The sequence below is a fragment of the Drosophila yakuba genome, chromosome 3L, assembly GCF_016746365.2.
Source record: "Drosophila yakuba strain Tai18E2 chromosome 3L, Prin_Dyak_Tai18E2_2.1, whole genome shotgun sequence".
Lineage (NCBI taxonomy): Eukaryota > Metazoa > Arthropoda > Insecta > Diptera > Drosophilidae > Drosophila > Drosophila yakuba.
In genome coordinates, this window is record NC_052529.2 from 12,992,887 (window position 1) to 13,012,246 (window position 19,360).

General features: G+C 38.6%; 1 protein-coding gene across 2 annotated transcripts; it reads right to left on the minus strand.

Moving 5' to 3' along the window:
• Positions 1 to 285: 285 nt before the first annotated feature.
• On the minus strand, positions 286 to 19,319 carry LOC6533933 (facilitated trehalose transporter Tret1). Of its 2 annotated transcripts, XM_015194855.2 has the most exons (5): positions 18,995 to 19,319; positions 11,382 to 11,419; positions 2,328 to 2,948; positions 1,776 to 2,027; positions 286 to 1,713 (listed from the first exon to the last, which is right to left on the minus strand). In XM_015194855.2, the coding sequence occupies exons 3-5, from the start codon at positions 2,922 to 2,924 to the stop codon at positions 1,147 to 1,149; spliced, it is 1,416 nt and encodes a 471-aa protein (XP_015050341.1). In that variant the 5' UTR covers positions 2,925 to 2,948; positions 11,382 to 11,419; positions 18,995 to 19,319; the 3' UTR covers positions 286 to 1,146. The 2 variants fall into 2 exon arrangements, with proteins under 2 accessions (XP_015050341.1, XP_002094633.1); XM_002094597.4 differs by lacking the exons at positions 11,382 to 11,419; positions 18,995 to 19,319 and adding an exon at positions 7,693 to 8,343.
• Positions 19,320 to 19,360: the final 41 nt, after the last annotated feature.

Here is a 19,360-nt window from a genome sequence, read left to right on the forward strand (position 1 = left end):
GCAAAACGAAAGAGGCGAACACAAAGTAGCAGAAAACGGTCGTTATATTTGAAATTAAAAGTAAATCTGCGACATATATATATTATATATTTTATATGGAGTTACTGTAGTTTATATAAAATATATTTACTTGCTTTGCAAGCAAAGATTGCAACTTAGAATCTTGATCTTTGTTATTTAATTAATGGGCAAAGTTTATAATTTAAATGGTAAACAAGAAGCAACTCTTGAAATCTTTAAAGGACCATAAAATCATTGAGGAGGCCAAAAAAATAACACAGTCGGTTACAACATATTAAATATATTGATATATTTTTATTTTACTCGGTAGTTTAAATTTTTTCATAAATACTATATGCAAGTTTAACAATGATAGACGGGATTTCTTTATAGCTTTCAGCGATTATAAAATTAAATTCAAATATCGGTTGGAAAATTATTTTAAAATGCGTATATTTTGGTTTTACTAAATAAAATATAAACATCTTCCTCTCGCTAACTGTGCATAAATAAATATATTGGCAAATGGCGTGGCTTATAACTTAAACGAGCTATGCTAAGTTAATCGACTGAATGCTTTTGGAAATTTAGACCCAAACAGCTACACATACATAAAGTTCATATACATAGACATACAATATAGTACAATTAGATTAAGAATTATCGAACAAATGCTTGCAAACACCGTAAAAATCCGAACAAATGCAAGTATGCCTTAAAATTTTGTAAAACAGATTTCGTTGGTTGAATGAATAACACTAAATAAGCATACATACATTATATGGATATATATAGGTATGTATATATGTTTTTTCTTAAATTGCTGTTGTCTTTTCTATGGCTGCAAAATAAAAAATATCGCGGCTTTTCTGCAGTTGACCTTCAGTCTTCGCTCTTAGTTATAGTTTCCTGCAATTTTCTTCATCTTTATCTGAATCTGCTATACTTAACCGAAAATCTATGCGGATATTAAATTCTATAAACAAATTCTTCCATCGAAAACGCCAAAAGACTTGCACTAAACGCGAACTTAAATCGAACGTATATTAACAGCAAGTTAACAGTGATTTCCGCTCCGTCTTTCGCCTTCCGGTTTGCAAATTGCGATTTGCGTTTCTGGCTACACAGGTGGATATAGGTGTTCCTTTACTTTTCCGCGGGAATAGCTTCAGGAGTCGACCGGTTGCCAGCCAGCTCCTGCTGAATCTCATTAAGACTCTTGCCCTTCGTTTCCGGCACGGCGAAGAAAACGAATATCACTCCCAGAACAGTCAGACCAGCGAAGAGCCAGAAGGTTCCGCCAATGCCCATGCCCTCGTTCAAGTTCACAAACGTCTTGGTAACCACAAAGGCCAATAGCCAGTTGGATGTTCCGGCCAGCGATCCAGCGAATCCCTTAATGTCGGTGGCAAAGAGCTCTCCCATCATCAGCCATGGCACCGGTCCATAGCCAATCGAGAACATGATGATGAACAGACACAAGCTGCCCACTGGGAGCCAGCCCAGACTTGCCACTTGATTGATGTCCTGGTCCTGGAGGTAGAAGTACACTCCAATGGCGGTGGTGGAAATGGCCATGGCAATTCCAGAAGCCAACAGAAGGATGCGACGGCCCAGTTTATCCACAACCAGGGTGGAGACAAAGGTGGCCACCACCTGCATGATGCCGATGATGATCGTTGCCCACTGGGGTCCGATGCCAGTATTGGCTTCCTGAAATGGAGCGAAGGAGACAAATTTGTTAATTATTTCTGATTGAAATAATTCCCACTCACCTTGAAGATCCTCGAAGAGTAGAAAATAACAGCGTTGATTCCGCAAACCTGCTGGAAGAACATAAGACCCATGCTGATGGCCAAAGCCTTCCGAGTGACGGGACGGTTCAGGGCAGCCCACACGTTCACCTTGCTGGCCTTGGTTTCCCGATCGATTTCACGCAGCTCCGCCAGCTCTGGCTCGTAGTCGTATTCCTTGCCACGCAGCCATTGAATGGACTTGATGGCGTTCTCCGACCGATCTTTGGAAACCTGTCGATGGGGATTTGGTCATTAGACATGTTGAATTACACTTGAAAAGGAATTTCTGGTTTTGATGGCAAACTCGTGGTGGTTGCGTATCTCAAAGATATACAAGGTGGGGTTGCCCAAGGTTTAATCTTGATTGACTGGCAGATTATATCTGACCAATGGATTCTTTCTATAGCGCGCATTTAAGATATTAATTTTACAGGGTGCTTTCTTTGAAACAAATATTCCTTTTTTTTATACAAATTAATGTTTGTTTACAAGCGAAAAGAAAAATGAAAATCTAAAATCTGAAAAACTTACCAAGTAGGTGGGCGATTCTGGCATGAAGAAGAAGATGACGCCAAAGACGAGGGGCAATATGCCACAAATGACGCTCAACCAGAATATGTTCACACCGGCTCCGACGGCATAGACGAACAGGATACCAATGGTTATCATCAGCTGGAAGAAGCTGCCCAGCGTTCCGCGAATTTCCTTCTGGGCAATCTCACCCGTGTACATGGGAGCGGTCACACAGAAGGCTCCACCGGCGATACCGAGGATGAAACGGGAGGCATACAGCATACCCAGATTGGACGCCCAGATGAGCATGGCCCAACCGAGGATGAAGGGCAGCACCAGCAACAGCATGGTCCACTTTCGGCCAATCATATTGATCAGGAAGCCAATGGGAATGCACACACAGGCGGCACCCAGCGTCATGGCCGATCCCACCCACGAAAACTGATCTGCGTCAATGGGGAAATCGTATCCTTCCTGGTCGTGCACGATCACCGTTTCGGCCGGCGATGTCCAACCCAGGACGGTACCGGCGGCGAAGGCGCCACCAGCTGCAGCCAATGCGGCGACATATTGCGGCCACTTCTGGGCGTTATTCGAAGTCGACGTATGCACCATGTTGTCCAGTAGATTCTCCTGATCCTGCAATGGACGAAGGCTTTGATAAGTAAATGTTGAATTTACTAGTAAAATTTTAAGTACTGGTTGGCTATTCTGCAAACACTTCTACGTATGTGTAGTTAATAGGACAACAGGATCGTTGTCCTTTATCGGCATATTTTGTTTAAGATATAAACTGATTCAGTATGCATATTTAAGTAAATGTACATTTATCCTTATTTTACCTAATACGTTACTTTTTACTTTTAATTAGATCGTTCTGCGCTGACCAACTGAATTAGACTGGGGGCCAGCAATTAGCTACCTACAAGTATTATCATGCCATGGTTCTTGATAAGGTCAGAACCCCCAGCTCAGTGATTAGGACATTTATTGGAGGTCCGATAGTGGGCACTTCGTCAAATGCGTGTGCCCCCGAAATTTATTGCACTCTCCCGGCCCCAAAAAATATCAAAACTAGGGGCCATGGCTATCCTCTTCCCGTTCCCATTCCGATTGTGCTCAAGTGCTTCATTATTTCATTGTACCAGTCACATAAACAAACAAAGTAGCACCCAAATTAAGCCAAGTTCGAGCGCACTCGCCACTTAATATCATTCATATGCCGAGTGGTTCGTATCTGAACGCTTTGGACAGAAAAATCCCATAAGACCACCGAGGAATCGGTGGGAATATTTGAAGTTAGGGATGCCGCATGGGAACTTAGAAAGTTGAGACGCAAAGTACTATTATTATGTCCATGTGTTTCCACTTGAATGTTTTTAAGACCGGCACTTGATCAATGAAACTTCTTGTACTTATAAGCATAAGCTGATAGAGTTGCTAAGATAAGGCGATTAAGTAAATGGAAATTACCTAATTAAGCGTTTCATATATAGAGCACTAATGTACATACATACATTTGCCATAGGTACACGTAATAATTTAAAACGCATTAAAGATAATCATCGTGCCAAAATAACCCATTCGATTCCATTCTACTTATAGATATTTCGTAGAAATAAAAACATTCCCCCTTTTAGTCCCCCTTCAAGGTGCTAAGATCAGTCAAGCAGCACCAATTAACTACTCATATAATGTTTGACCACATTGTTAACCATACTCATTGACTTCCGTTCGTTGGCCATAAATTACTTTGGAATCGACATATATATTATACATACGTACATATAGCTTAGGTTATCGCGTGCCTAATCAGTAAGTTGCCCAAATTCCATCCATGAACGTGTTTAAGAATCTTGCAGACCGGCATATCATCATATCAGTCAGCTATATCACAGCTTTTATTTATCGAAAGCTTTTTAAAGATATTTCCATGTTTACAAACAATGTTGTGCTTTATTTTCTGTGCTTAAAGGGGGTGTGTTTCGGTTTTTTTTTCCTAAATGGATAGATTCCATTTTGATTAAACTTGACCTATGACACGTTATTCTTAACACGTTAACACAAATATTTTATAGTTGTTCCAAAGAATTTATGAATATACAAAATCGAAATAGCGTATATTTATGTTACATATCCTCTTACTGTGCATTTGGCACGTGCTATACGTGATTTGTAAATTTTTGTGCGAAGAAAGAGGGCCTGTTCGAATTGCTTTCAACAAATTCGAAGCTCGTTTGTACATTGGCAACATTTACACAATATATTTTGTTGTTCTGTAGCAAGGCGTAAATTCCATTAGTCTCTAAATGGATTCTTTTACAGATATTAGATACAATAGCGTTCATTATCATAATATTTTCGCTCATTGCATTCAGATCTTAGAGACCAGTGTAAAAGCCATTTCGCCTGGTGCATATGGGTAATTTATGGCCATTTTGTCGTCGCCTCTAACTTGCTTTATACCATGTGTCGCCGCCCACTCACAAATCCCACTCAAAGTGCCATTGCCAATCTCGACCCACGCGAAACGAAGGAGCAGAGAACAAATCACTTCCGCGAAAATGCAGGCCGGGATTTGCAGCTGGAAAAAGGAGAAGAAGGAGAAGGCCATGTGGATACAAGGCGTATACGCCCACATATTAACTGTCACTTGGCTCTGGTCGACTGGGGACACACCTCCAGATTGCCAGTCGAGAGTAAACGAAGCGTTCAAATCGCGTCTGAATCGTCTGAAATCGATATCTGTCCACGATTCTGTGCCTTGGTTCGTTTGAGTTCCGTCTGCGGCTAGTGTGGTCAATCCATTGGCTGCCTGTCGTTCTGTATCTAAATTTAGTATTACTGCCAGTTAAAGGCAGCTCTAGGAACCCAGGTATCCCCCGCCGCCCCTTTTTTGGGTGCTTAATCCCCCCACCAACACGTTGATGATACTGGCTAAATATGGGTGGAGGTCCAAGTTCGTTTCAATGTCAGTGGCAGGCGCAGCAGTGCGCGTCATAAGTAAGAATGGTAATTTAATATGGCTTATGGCATGCCACTAAACTGGTTAACTGTAGAGCATAAGCAAATTCCGCTTAAATACTCCATAATTATTTAGTGGTCTAGGTTAAGATATGCACAATAATCCCGGGCTATTGACCATAAAATTTGCATATAAGTAGTTTGAAAGATTCCTACCGCATTTCAACAGAACTGTTTTTATTTGCGGGAATTTAATGGAAATAATTTCCATATGTAAAGCGATTGTTCTCATTTTTTTAAATAATTCCTTAAAACCCTAGGCCTTGAGTATTCCGTGGCACTTTTAATATTAAACCCAAAAATGTTCAAACTAGTTTTATAATAGCTTAATTTGGTGGTTATTACGATGACAATGAAAGTGAAAACGGTGATGGCTTTATAACCATCATAACGAGCCATTTAGGGCAACTCATTGATATTCGAAAAATGTGCCACACTTTGTTATCGAACTGGTCGAGTTTTTATAATTTTGTGGGTCGCATTTTAAAACGTATTCAAATGCTACTCATAAAATCATTCCAGTGTGTGTATAAGTTAAATTTTTAGAGTTTTCGAAGGGGTGGCACATTTAAATCGTGTGTTATTCGTACTAAAATAAACACCCACAAAATTGTTGACTCATTTTGGGAATTCGGGGGAACGAGTTTCAATTGAATTGTCAGAGAAAATTATCATATATGTTTGGTTTATTCCAAAGCAAATCCATATTGTGACTATTGTTGTTTATAATTTCTACCTTCGGGGAATAGGGGATACGCCCCTATTTATACCCGTTACTCGTAGAGTAAAAGGGTATACTAGATTCGTTGAAAAGTATGTAACAGGGAGAAGGAAGCGTTTCCGACCATATAAAGTATATATATTCTTGATCAGGATCAGTAGCCGAGTCGATCTGGCCATGTCCGTCTGTCCGTCCGTCTGTCCGTCTGTCCGTCCGTCTGTCCGTCTGTCCGTCTGTCCGTCTGTCCGTCTGTCCGTCTGTCCGTCCGTATGAACGTCGAGATCTCAGGAACTACAAAAGCTAGAAAGTTGAGATTAAGTATACAGACTCCAGGGACATAGACGCAGCGCAAGTTTGTCGATTCAGGTTGCCACGCCCACTCTAACGCCCACAAACCGCCCAAAACTGCCACGCCCACATTTTTGAAAAATGTTTTAATATTTTTCCATTTTTGCATTGGTCTTGTAAATTTCTATCGATTTGCAAAAAAACTTTTTGCCACGCCCACTCTAACGCCCACAAACCGCCAAAAGCTGCCACGCCCACTCTTTTGAAAAATGTTTTGATATTTTTTCATTTTTGTATTAGTCTTGTAAATTTCTATCTATTTGCCAAAAAACTTTTGGCCACGCCCACTCTAACGCCCACAAACCGCCAAAAACAGTCCTTCGCACTTACACTAGCTGAGTAACGGGTATCAGATAGTCGGGGAACTCGACTATAGCGTTCTCTCTTGTTTTGAAGTGCTCACTTATCACATTATTCTTTGAAAGGCAAAATGGTTTTCCTATAGGTAATGATTTGTATTTCATAGTCTTCTTTTGGCTATTGTGACCTTGTCCAACATAAAACCAAATAAAAATAGAAAGTTTCCACATTGTTTTTGGAACGGAACTCATTAGTTTGATAAGCTGCGCGATCCATCAATGAACGCTTAGCACTCTGAATGCAGGAAAACATACTGGATTTAAGATAAAGTCCACTGAAAAACATTATTGTGTTTTTATTGTTTATCGCTGAAAATATGTGCAGTGCTAGCATGTAAGTACAGAAAAGCAAATTATACTCTATTTTCTGTGTTTGTGCTCGCTTGATAGAGATAGCTTTTGGAATTGGAAAAATACTCATTTCGGCCTGATAATTGCCTGGTAAACTATTTATATCTCGTATCTTTTTGCGGCAACATCTTTCTGCTTTCTGCTCCCCATTTACTCTTCGAACAACTAAGATTGTTTGCCCATTTTGAGCAAACAATCGGAGCTACAACGCAGATTTTTAATGCCCTTACTTTTGAATGGCATCATAACTTGATTATTTTTTTATAGTGGAGCGCATCTGTATTTTGTTGCTTAAGCAACTTTATTTCCTGTCTCGTTTTTCACACATCGTTAATTGGACTTTCGCCGTGGTCTCAACCAAGGTCAACATCAAAAGATGCATTATAACTTGGCTAGCCAGCTGGTCAGCGTTAAATTACTTAAGTTAAGCAAGCACTGAGAAAAAACACTGAATAGAGCTTAATAAAAAAAAAGGAATAACAGAAGTTAAATTATTCATAATTAGCAAATTTTCGAACAAATGATATGTGAAATTTTTCTTAGTGCTCGTATCTATGGAATCATGCGAATTTTTGCGTACATGTGGGGTGGAGCTAGTGCGTCCATTATCGCTGGCTTTGACGATTTTGACCGGCTGTCTGGAGCCGTACTTGGCTCCATTTTCGGCGGACTCCAGCAGGTGGGAGCTCTCCTCGTTGTTGGAGCCGGACTTTTTGTTGGGCTCCTCGCCGCTGGAGTTGCTCGAAGATGCGGTGGACATGGCGAAGGGATTATGTAAACTTCGGTAGGATTGCACAGTTACGATTGGGGGATATGTATTTCAATATTCTTCGGCGAATATCCGTTTGTGTTTAGCCGCTTTTCTCACTTGAAACTGCACTTTAGCTGGCGATATGATAATGTTGAGCAATGCGTCAACGCCTGAGAAATGTCCTTTGGCTTGCGTTTTTGTCCTTTAACACGTCGGCCACCCACGTAGCATGGAATACTTTAAGGCGCATGCGCATCAACAATCAAACATGTTGTTGTCCAAAAATGTATTTTTTTTGTTGGCCCTTCTTTGCCCGTCTAATTAGCCAGTGAACTGGGTGATATGACACGAGTTGCGTTTCAGATATTTGAATATTTTCGGATATGTATCGGTTGATTCATCGATGTTTCCGCCGTGGCACTCGCGAGTATCTTATTTGTGCGCCGAGAGTATCTTTGTATCTTTAACCGCACGCAACGAATGTTGGCTAGCAAATGGCGCGCCAAACATTAAAAAGGCCTCCGCCGGGCTCTACTATGTGGACTCGCCGCTCTCCCAGTTCCCCGGATTCTCTTGCTGGCTGGCTCTCTTTCGGTTTGGTCTTGGGCCTCGGGAAACTGGTCTGGTACCGCTCTCCAGCGACCATACATTGGGGTGAAGACTATATCCATAGGAGGCTATTGACTCTTGGCGGCAAAATCCAAACTGGAATTGCAGGCGCTTTCGTTGCTCAGATTTTCTGATTGTATTTCGGATCGTTCTGCTCGAAATTGCATTCAACGCGGCATTGATGTGGCTGTAAGTGTGCATGTGGATGCCACCTTTGATGCACTACCCAGCTCATGGGGTGCATCTCCTGGGTTTCCGCTTGTTGCATCTGCCTCTCCATTAAGTCAAGGCAATGCAGATTTATGCATTTGCAATTGATCCGAATTGTCAAATTACTACTCCGTAATTTACGCTGATTGAGAACTTTGATATGAAGGAAAGCTATTGATTTCAGTCCATCTAATGTAACGTATCTAATATATATAACTTTTTGAAATTAAAAAAAAAAATACAATTGCTTTTTGTAGTATAAACAGGTATAAAAAATTATTTTATAGAATTTATTTTATAATAATTAAATAACAAAATAAGTACATCTCTTTTAAACTAAGGATTAAAGAAGACAGACTGTTTAAAAATTAATGTTTATAAAAGGTATACAATTTAATTAAAACACTCCAAAATTATATTATTATATTATTTTGCTTTTACTAAAGCGTATATATTGACAGATAAAGAAAAGGGTTAACCTGAAACTGTACAATATATGTAGATGGCCATGTGGCTTTCTGTTTACTGAGCTTCCGTATGCACAGAAAGATTATATAGACACAAAGCCAGCCGAGGAAATGCACTGTCTCTCCTTCCACCTACCGAATCGGGGCATACATGGATCTATAGATATATCTTTGTGCACACTCAATGCTTGTTCAAATTGTAGAATTTCCATTATCAATTCCAATTCCATTTGGCCAGGCGGGGAGTACTATTTGCCTAGCTGCGAGTGGGTACGTTCCATGGATCACGTTTGTTGTGTGGCCGGAAAACGCGGCTGCCACTGAGCATAATAGGTTGCCGCTTTATGTGGGTGAAAATAAGCATTTTCACGCTTTGGCCCTTTTTAATAAACAAACATCACACTGCTCCAAAGCCATAAATGGGTCAGATAGCGTGCGTACACTTTTCATATCAAAATGTTTAAGGCCAGAATCAAGTTGATTCTTAGTGAGAACTTATGGAAATTTTCTGCATACAAATGCTCTTTAATTAAGCACCTGAAATTATTTTTAAGTTACAGGAATTTTTATTGCACTTCTCAGGCATTGAAATGTGTACAAATATAAGTACGTGAAATGCATTAGGCATTTTATAATTTATTCAGGCACATGGGATTTTAAAATTATACTCAAGGAAGCTTTTGCGCAGAAATAAAAATGTTATAAAAACGTAAAAAATATTTAAGTGATGTATAAATAGAATATTTGGTCAATAAAGAGCATACAGAAAATATTTTAAGTCCTTATATCATAAATACAAATATATTTAAATACAAACTAATTAAAAAAATAAAAGAATAAATACAATAATAACATTAAGATATAATATTTAAAAATATCTTTAAAGATATCATCAAAGTACCAGAGCCAAAATTATTAAAAGTTACTCCTAAGATAACTTCGCAATAAAGGCGTTAATTAAAATCACATAAAAATAAAACTAAATAGTTTTAATACGTAATTTTTCTGACTGTACGCACTTTAAAAGTACGACACAGTGAGCTTGTTCTAACGCAACCCCGTTATCGTTTTGCAAACGCGCTTGGCGAGCACCCTTAACCTTGTCCTTGTGCCCGCTCCCATTAACCCCCCGCTGGTGGCAGGGGGCGTTAACGCGCAGCTTGCGGCGGGACTCGAAACACAACCAAACATTTGGCACGCTTCACGATGGGAACAGGCTCGCAGAGCGCCTAAAAGCAGGCTCACCTGCTGCGAAAGCGTTTGCGTAGATACAGAAAGTATCTGCATCTACTGAAAGTATCTGTATCTACACCCAGCGCACGCAGCGCAACACTATACATACTAATTACACGGTGGAAAAGGCCAAAAGGGTGAAACGATAAAATTCCACCGGCGTTATGCAACAGAAAGCTCATTAGCAGTGGGCCAAGTTGACTTAGGCTCTGCATTTTGTTGGCCATTTCATTGAAACTACGTCAGCAGCAGCTACGTCACGCATTCGTGTTGATGTATGTATCTGTTAGATATATCGCTTTTTAGAGGGGCGTGCGCCGCGTGACGTCACGGAAGCCAAGCCCCAAAAATCGGAACCAATCAGAATCGGCTACAGCGTAAAACGAGCCCCTTTCGCATGCCAAAGAAAACTAAATAAATATGTATCACACTTGTACGTCTCTTTGTCTGTGGGCAAATGTAAATATTTCTTTGCACTTGCTTACGAAAATCATTCGTTGGCCCACGAATATCACGCGATTTGGCTGTCTGTTGGTTCAAGTGCAGCCACCAAAAATTTCTGCTGACCCACCATAAACACCCACAAGTAAAATCCATTTTTGTTTCTTTTAAGTACGACCTACATTTGAACTTGTGACAGGGCCAACATGATGTAAACAGCACCGAATTTGATAAATTCTGCTTAGCCACCCACCAGCCAGCAGGGTCCAAAATCAATAATTATTCCTCGACAACGACCTCAAGGTGAATGTATCTATGGATATACATATACATTGGGCCACAAACGCGGCTGCCATGTCCTTGGCAAAGTAAATGCGAGCAAAGGCATGCAATTTCTCCGTAAACTGGTGAAATTTGTTTTAAAATCTGTGCGCTTTATGCCACTTTTATTCGTGTTGATTTAAATTAAAGCTCTTAATTTTGGGTCAATGTCTAGCTGACGGGGTATAAATTAAAATGTTTATATTATAGTTAAATGTATGTTCTTTGTTTACTCACAGTCAACGATCACAGATTGCGAATTTTAACTGCAGTTCCTGAAATGAAAAATTGAAATTTCCCAGTGAAATTGAGGTTAACAATGCAATTTTAATAAAAATAAAAAATGAATCTGCACCCTTATCAGATGTTCATGTTCAGATTGACTTAAAATTAAATATTGCAATTCCCATTAACATTGAATGTGTACATTATGAATATATATTACATATACATAATAATATAAGATAAAAAATAAACAAAATTTTATAAAAATAATTATTTTTAATTTATACTTCTAATTTAAAATATTTGTTTATTTATTATAAATAATAAATACTGTTTTAGATTGTGTCATTTCGAATTTTAGGTTTGCTAACGGACAAAAAGCTTGTTCAAGCGAAAGCTTTCCTTCACGAAAAAGTTTTATTCCTATATTTCCACTTGTAACAATGGCTCTCAAACTGTGTATTTGAGTTGTGGAACGAAGAAGTGTAGAAATGATTCAAACAGTAGGAGATATTTTGCCGGGTAAATAAGTAATTCAAATAATATGTTATCGTAGATGAATTTCCAGAAACACCTGTGACATTTTCGTTTGTTGTGTTTTACTGGAAATGAATCATAGTCCAGCTTTAAGAGCTCTCAAAAGTATATCTAATGTAAAAAATTCAAAAACGAAGTACAAAGAAGTTTTCTACGCAAGTAAGTGCTTTATTTGGAGTACTTCTTAATTATATTGGTTAGCCTTCTGAATAATAATTAAATAAACTTTATAGGTCTTTTATCCAATAAATATATTTAAATGGCTCTCGACGCTATCCTGATAAGCGTTGGAACACCTTAACCCATAAATAAATGACAAGGCACAGTTTATCACAACAATGTACAGGTCTTATCTGCCCCCCAGAATACATTACCAATTTATTGCCAAAAAAGTATGGGATGGCTACAACCATCGATCAAATTGTTATGTTAGTCAGACAGTCAGGCAGACAGAAGAAAGAAGACTGAATTTTGGCATGTAGGAGGTGCTATTATCGCATATCCTTATCACCATGAAGCTACAGCGTGGCGATATTGGATCCACTTCCCACAGGGGGTATTTCGGTATCGGCAATTGGGCTTATCGCAGGACCTTATCGCAGGCATGTCACCCCCAGTGTATTTTGGCTGCCAAATCGGTTTACGAACCAATAGATTTCCATATAACACCATTCCAGATATGGTTCACGTTAAGTATTCGTAATATTTATGTGCAGCCACAAATCGCAGGTCGAGTGCATTATTGGATCGGTCAATCGGGGCCTGCGACTACGAGTACCGGGCTCCAAAAACCTTTGATTGACAGCTCGTAGAGCTATAAATATGACAAGGGACACCATAAAATGCTACGAATATAGAGAAGAACTGGCGCCGAACACACCCCCACATCATCATCATCGTAGCAATAGTCACACGCAGCGCAGCCTTAACTAGAGATTTCCTTATTAAATTCAGTGAAAAGCGAAAATATTTTAAATATCTGGGCATCGTCGGTCTACCTAGCTGGGAATTTATTAGTGCCAATTGAGCGCACTTTACTTTGATTAAAAGAAATCTTTATGATCTGCTTGCGCTCAGATAAAATAAAAACATTCTGAGGAAAGTCATTCAAAATGTATTGCTTAATGCGATAAGATTTGACAGTAATATGGATAACACACACGGAGGGTGAGAAATAGGAGATACAACTTGTGGGGCCAAAAGTTTTTTAATCTACCAGCTCATGGTTTAAAAGGTATTAAACGAGCTTGTTTACTGACAAATCCCTTATATTTTTGTACTTATAATAAGATCATTTGTAATTGGTTTTTTTATCATTGATCTCTCTTGCTCAAAGTTGAAATCTTGTGCTATTCTTATTCAGCACTTCAAAATATAAGTTATAGCTTATCAACTTTCACTGCGTTGAGTTCGTACAGATCGTCGCTATCAGTTTTGCGATTAACGAATCGAACTCTTTGAAATTCACGCGATCAATCTTTGAACTGTATTAAAATCAACACCACTTGAAATTCCTTTCATTCCGAGTTTTTTTTCAAGCACGACATAATTGCAATAACTATGAGGCTACTTTGTGGCTTAAGAATTAGATTGCCTCATGGACGGTATGAGTGCTGTGCTAAGGCTCAATATTAATATGCCGATGGGCATTGATCAACCGTGAAGTCGGCCGGCCAATGAGCCCTGTTCGTGGAAGGTACAAGTTCAAAGTCTTTGCCATTGATTTGCGTAACGAGCGACTATCGCCAATGTACTGCCATTATTATTTAGCCGCTGTTGACATACTCTGATTATCACATTATTTATTGGCGCCAAATGTGGGCTCGTATTGACGCAGGCTGGATCTTGGGGACGAGCCCCAAAAGATGGCGGTAAGGCTGATTATTTGTGATATTGAGGCGAGTGCATTCGCCGGGAGTTCACTGGGTTTATCAGCCCATGTGGAACGACGCCTAGTGGTCGCTCAATCTCGCTGATCTCAATAAATACACATTATTAATTTATAATTGAACATATTATTTCTGCGGGGTGGGCACATTTTCATCTCGTTCGCCGACTGTTTGTGCTGGGATCCTAGTGGCTGGAAAATGTAAAAAGCTCTACCGATTGCAAATCGCAGTCCCAAGGTCCGTATAATCCCAAGTGCCTCTGTGTGGATGACGGGTTAAACAGGAGCTGCAGTTGATTAATACCTAACTCAAATAGAGATGATAAGACAAGCTGCGATCCTCATTAGATTTAATGTGTCGCACAAGTATTTTATTAGATTTCCATGCATTATTAGCACACTTGAGTCATTTCAGACCCTTATCATCCCCATTTTGCACTTGAGCTTGCTAGTTTACAAGGCTCTCCTATGAAGTGGGCCAATTCGTGTCATTATCGTATTGAGTTTCAAGATTCAAAGCCGTTTTCCCACATTTACGAGCTGTTATCACTCGTGTTCAACTTATCTGCGAAGGATAACGAAAGTATCGTTAATATATCTTCTATTTACTTGATTAATTGTCCAATTGCACAATCCAACAGGCTACTATCAACCTTAACGATGGATAAACAAGATAGCATTCATGGTAAATGTTTTCGATTATGCCCAGCAAATATTTGCCCCACTTGAGAGCGTTTCAATCATTTAATCGCATGTTATTACATTTCCAAAGCTGTAATTTCACTTTTCCCCTTGGAATGGAAATGCTTTAGTGAAAAATTACGAAAATGTGAATCAAAATGGAAATTATAGACGTGCCTTTTTGATTTACTATCTTTTGCTTGGCGCGTGTGGATGGAATTTTCTTTGACAGTTTGTCATGTGTTTTCTTAGCCTGATAACAGAAATATCGCCTATTTCTATGGCAAATACAAGTCTTTTGAGTCAAAAGTCAAACAAAATTTGAAATATAACGCTGATAAGAAATTAAGACCACACAGAAGGCTCGTCGAATTATTCCTATGTATTATTTAAAATTGTATTAAATATTTCACGCCTCCGCCCATAAAAACCTCCAATAACATTGAACCAAAGTACAAGGTTAAATCTAATAGTTTTGTTTTGACATTTTTCGTCTCTGAGCTGAAATCTTCAAGTACAAATTGAATCGATCCCTGAAATAACCAAATGTTTATGTAATATCGCTTATCAGCGATTTCCGCAATTCAATTAATTTAGAAGGCAGCGTGAAAAGAACAAAGAACCTTTTTGAAATAAGCCGACACAAATAACCAGTTTAGCTGCAACGATAATGAGCCAGCCCCGTTACGAAATCTCCAAGAAAACAGATGGAAATTTATAAATACATCCAAAACGAATGTAATGTCGTTTTCAGAAAAGTTAAATGTGGAGGGAGCCAAGGAGAATTTTTATAAGTTGGCTGCTGTTATTTGTTAACGAGAACAACAGCTTTAAGCTAAATTTAAAAGGAGTCATAACAAATTGGTTACGTTGAAATAGAAAGGTAACTTATTCAAGTAAATATTTGAATTTATCAGGTTTCTACTGCAACTCCTATTGCATAAACCATACAATTTCCTTTGCAGATTAGGAAAAACAAAATAGTTTAGCTCAAAGTTTAAGTGACATTTATAACGGGAAATTGCCAGTTCTAATTTGCACTTATTTTTGCACCCGCTAATCTGGCATTTAATGATCCATTTCCGTTTGCTGAATTAAGAGCCCAGTACTACAGGTAATCTGATATATGTCAGTGCGTAACTCGGCAGATCCATATAAAAAGTGAATTGAAAAGTAGTCATCAGCGTCACTGCAGTTGATTGACTGATTGTTTCAGTGGATGGAGATCACAGGTGAGGGGTGTGAATATTATTTGTTGATTTGCCGAGTCTGGCTGCGATCTGATTAGTATTCCCACAGAATTCGCGGAAAAACCCAAAACTTCCGTAGATGGAACAGCTGGTGGGAAGAGGAACTACATTTTAACAAAAGTTCACAGAGTGTATAAAGTAAATGGTATATTAAATAACACATTATAGTACGTGATGCTGACGGTTCAAATATAATTGTTTACATGTTTAGCACATAAGCAAAACCAGAAATTCTGTAAACGAAGTGCGAAATGTTAAACAAGATTATCTCAAAAATACCCAGCAACATTTAAAGGCGTACGGCTTTTCATTCATATTTTAAGATGATTTTAATTTTTGAAACGTGAACTGTGTTTAAGTAATGCACTTAACAACAGAGATCATTGATCCAAGCGGCATCAAAAAATGGGGAGGTTGTGAACTTTAAAAGCCAAGAACGGTTTTGAACTCTTTTCATCTTTGCTAAGAGTAAGAATGCGGAATATCTATTAAGGGGCTCGGTTTTTAATATGTAAAATGTATTTAATGAAAGAGAAAATCTATGGAAGATATTGATGCTTATACCAGCCAAAGGTCTATAAATATTTCTAGCAATAAATTGTCCAACGTTTTACTCTCCGCCGAGAATTTTTCAGCTTGTTTGGGTGCAGGAAAATATCTCACATTTTCCCAGCCAAAGTGTGGGTGTCGCCAACAGTTTATGCGCCTTTGATATCCCAACTTGACGTCACAGAAATTTCTTACGCATTATTTTTAGCAACTTGTAGCCAGTGCGGTGATTTAAATGCAGAAAGATACATTTCAAAAGATTAGGATATATGTGGGAACACGCTAAATAAGCCACATGAACTTGACAAAGAAATGTGGTATTTCACTTTCGTTATGCAAATAGTTGTCGACACCTTTCATTGATTAAAAGCCAATCACACAAATGAGTCAACATGGCCAAGGCCAGCGGAATGTATCTGTATCTTGTAATCGCATCTATGTGTGGGTCACTGCAGTTTGTTTACATTTCGCAGCTGAAACGACCGAGTTCCCTGACGTCACAATGCTTCGATTCAATTACAACCACCCACCGCCCCCTGCACCCATTCCGCCCCCTTGTCAATTACCTGTCGCGACACGTGATGTTAATTTCTCCCATTACGGCTTTCAATTCTGATGCATTGTGGCTGGGGAAAATCTCACATGCCCCGCCACTAATTTTCCTATATGCAAATCTAGGGATAGCTTCTCCATTTCACCCAAAAAGTCCCCGTTTTTGTTGCTAGATAATTCACTGGAAAATAGTTGGCTTGCCCTTGAACTAGACCGAGTTAATTGGATTTCGTTTTTGCTATGTGCAACTGCACAAAGTGTTGTTTTTAGTGGATAAGCTACGAACTCGTAAAAAAATGTAAATGAATTGACTTCGATGAACAAACCGAGTTTGGTTACGAGTAAATGAAAATCGGAGAAAGGGCGTGCGGTGTAAACAAAGTCTGACTTATGTTTACTTCATATTTATTTTTCATTCCTGAACTATATCGACAAAATAACTGCATATTCTTGGAATACCTAGTAAGCGTTAGGTATTTAAGGACTGGGTTTGTTTGGAAAGGTTGTGAAGTTTAGAAATACCAGTGTTAATTGAATATCTCAGTTTAATAGTCTGAAAACCCAAGAACTTTGATAAAAATTATACATTTCCTTTGAACTTTACCGTCACTTTCTTTTTTGGATCAGGGTCCACAATTTGAAGTGCACATAAAGCCCAGCCAATCGATTTCAGTTACTTATCAGCAATGAAGTTGTTTCCAAGGCAATCGCAGGGGTTTCTATAAACTTATCAATTGATCTACAAAAACAAAACTTTAATAAAAGGAGATTGTTTTTATTTCGATCAGAAAAAGTTCCAAATTTCTCACGAGCCCCAAAGTACGTGATTCTTTTCCCGTTTTTATAACGCCCCTATCCATTTGAATATAAAATCGAGTTTTGACTATAACTTTTTCAGAAAGGTTTGCCCAGGGGGTTTTTCAGATTACTGGGCAGATACCTGGAAGTACTTTGCGGTTGGGAAAAGTTATGTTCGGGAATTTAAAGCGAGCAGAGTGGGATCATGCCATAAATAAGTGTGTAGATCGTGTATTTAATGAATCGAATTTGTTTACAGCCCATGTGGACATTTGGCACGTTCCAGTGTCTCATCAAGTTTACGCTTAACTCAGCACAAAGCTTTTCCCCCATCGAAGGCGGAATAACATGTTCCCCACTCGACTCTATAGACATAGTTCAGTTCCGAAACGCATGTCACAGTCCCTAATTAATCATTGTTTACTGTCGAAACATTCAAATGGCAAGTGCTAAACTAGGGAGCTCCAACCCCTCACATTGTTCTACTCCACAAATGCCTGCCCCTATTCATAATAGGGGAATGCACTGATTGACTAAGTGCACCACTTTCAATCTTACCCATTGACATAGAATGGACATCAAAAGCCGCTTAGAAATGCTTCACTTCTATCTTTTTCTTCGTATATTTATGTCTTTCCCACACAATTTCTTTTACTGCTTAAATCCCTATCTGAAAAGTGTACTATTTAACACAAGTTTTTTTTTTATTTGAAAAAATATATTTTTGTTGACGCTTGTTTTTAAATTTCATTTGCTTTCTGTTCAATCTTTGACGTCCAAAAAAGTATTTCCTAATGCTCAACAAGTTTTTGAAATGTTTTTATATACTGATGATAATCTGTGTTAATTATTTACTGCATGGTTTTCCATATCGCGTGACAAGAAAGCCTTATATGTATAATAAAATGGCATATATATTAAAATTAATAAAAACACTCAAACAAACAATATGTTAGACTAAATAAAAACTTTTTGTAATTTAAATAAAGCCAAAATGTTTAAGCACTTGTTTACAAATTTCAATTCAAGTATTTGAACTTCTAAGAATAGATAATCAGAACAAACAACATCGCAAAATCAGAATAATTCTTTTTTCAATATTTTGAAATTAGTGGAAAATTTAGAAAATATAGAACTGATAATTTCACACAGGTTTCGCATTTATATGAGTACGTATATTTCTACTAAAAATGAACTCAAGTTGTTTCGGGTTTCTGCATTTATTTTCAAATATTTTTCTGCTTTTCCCTCTAGCCGGTAATTTATCACTTTGTCCGGCATTTTGGTATAAATTTTCGTGTTCGGTGTATTTTTGAAACTGACAGTGGCTTTCAAACTGCGTTCAAAGACCGGGTGAAAATCAAACTTACCCGCCTAAAAAACAAACACACGTGTTTTGTTGTTGCCCCTGCAGCTTCCCACTCGAATTCGTGAACTTGAATTGTCCTTTGAAGAGCGGAACTTTCCCTTCTCTCCTTTTTTTCGATTTCCTCTGTTCTTATTTTGCACAAAGAAAGTGCACGTAATTATATTAAAATATACAGCGGCGGACGAAATTACAGTTCACATTCACGCACATAAAACACACCGTTACTTGGACATGTACGACAAAATCAGTGGCTTATTCCAATGGAATCCTGCTGCGGGTTTCTGGAACAGAACCGCGCGCTTCGAATTCGCAAAAACGACTGATAGCATTGATATAGACGGGCCTCCCTCGTCGACGTCGCCGTTCG

Bases quoted from the DNA above. Each gene is read 5' to 3' on its own strand.
- LOC6533933 (XM_002094597.4), bottom strand. From the start codon at position 7,872: ATGTCCACCGCATCTTCGAGCAACTCCAGCGGCGAGGAGCCCAACAAA. The intron at 2,028-2,327 runs GTAAGTTTTTCA...CCCCATCGACAG, and splicing joins CAGAATCGCCCACCTACTTG to GTTTCCAAAGATCGGTCGGA. The intron at 1,714-1,775 runs GTGAGTGGGAAT...GCTCCATTTCAG, and splicing joins ACTCTTCGAGGATCTTCAAG to GAAGCCAATACTGGCATCGG.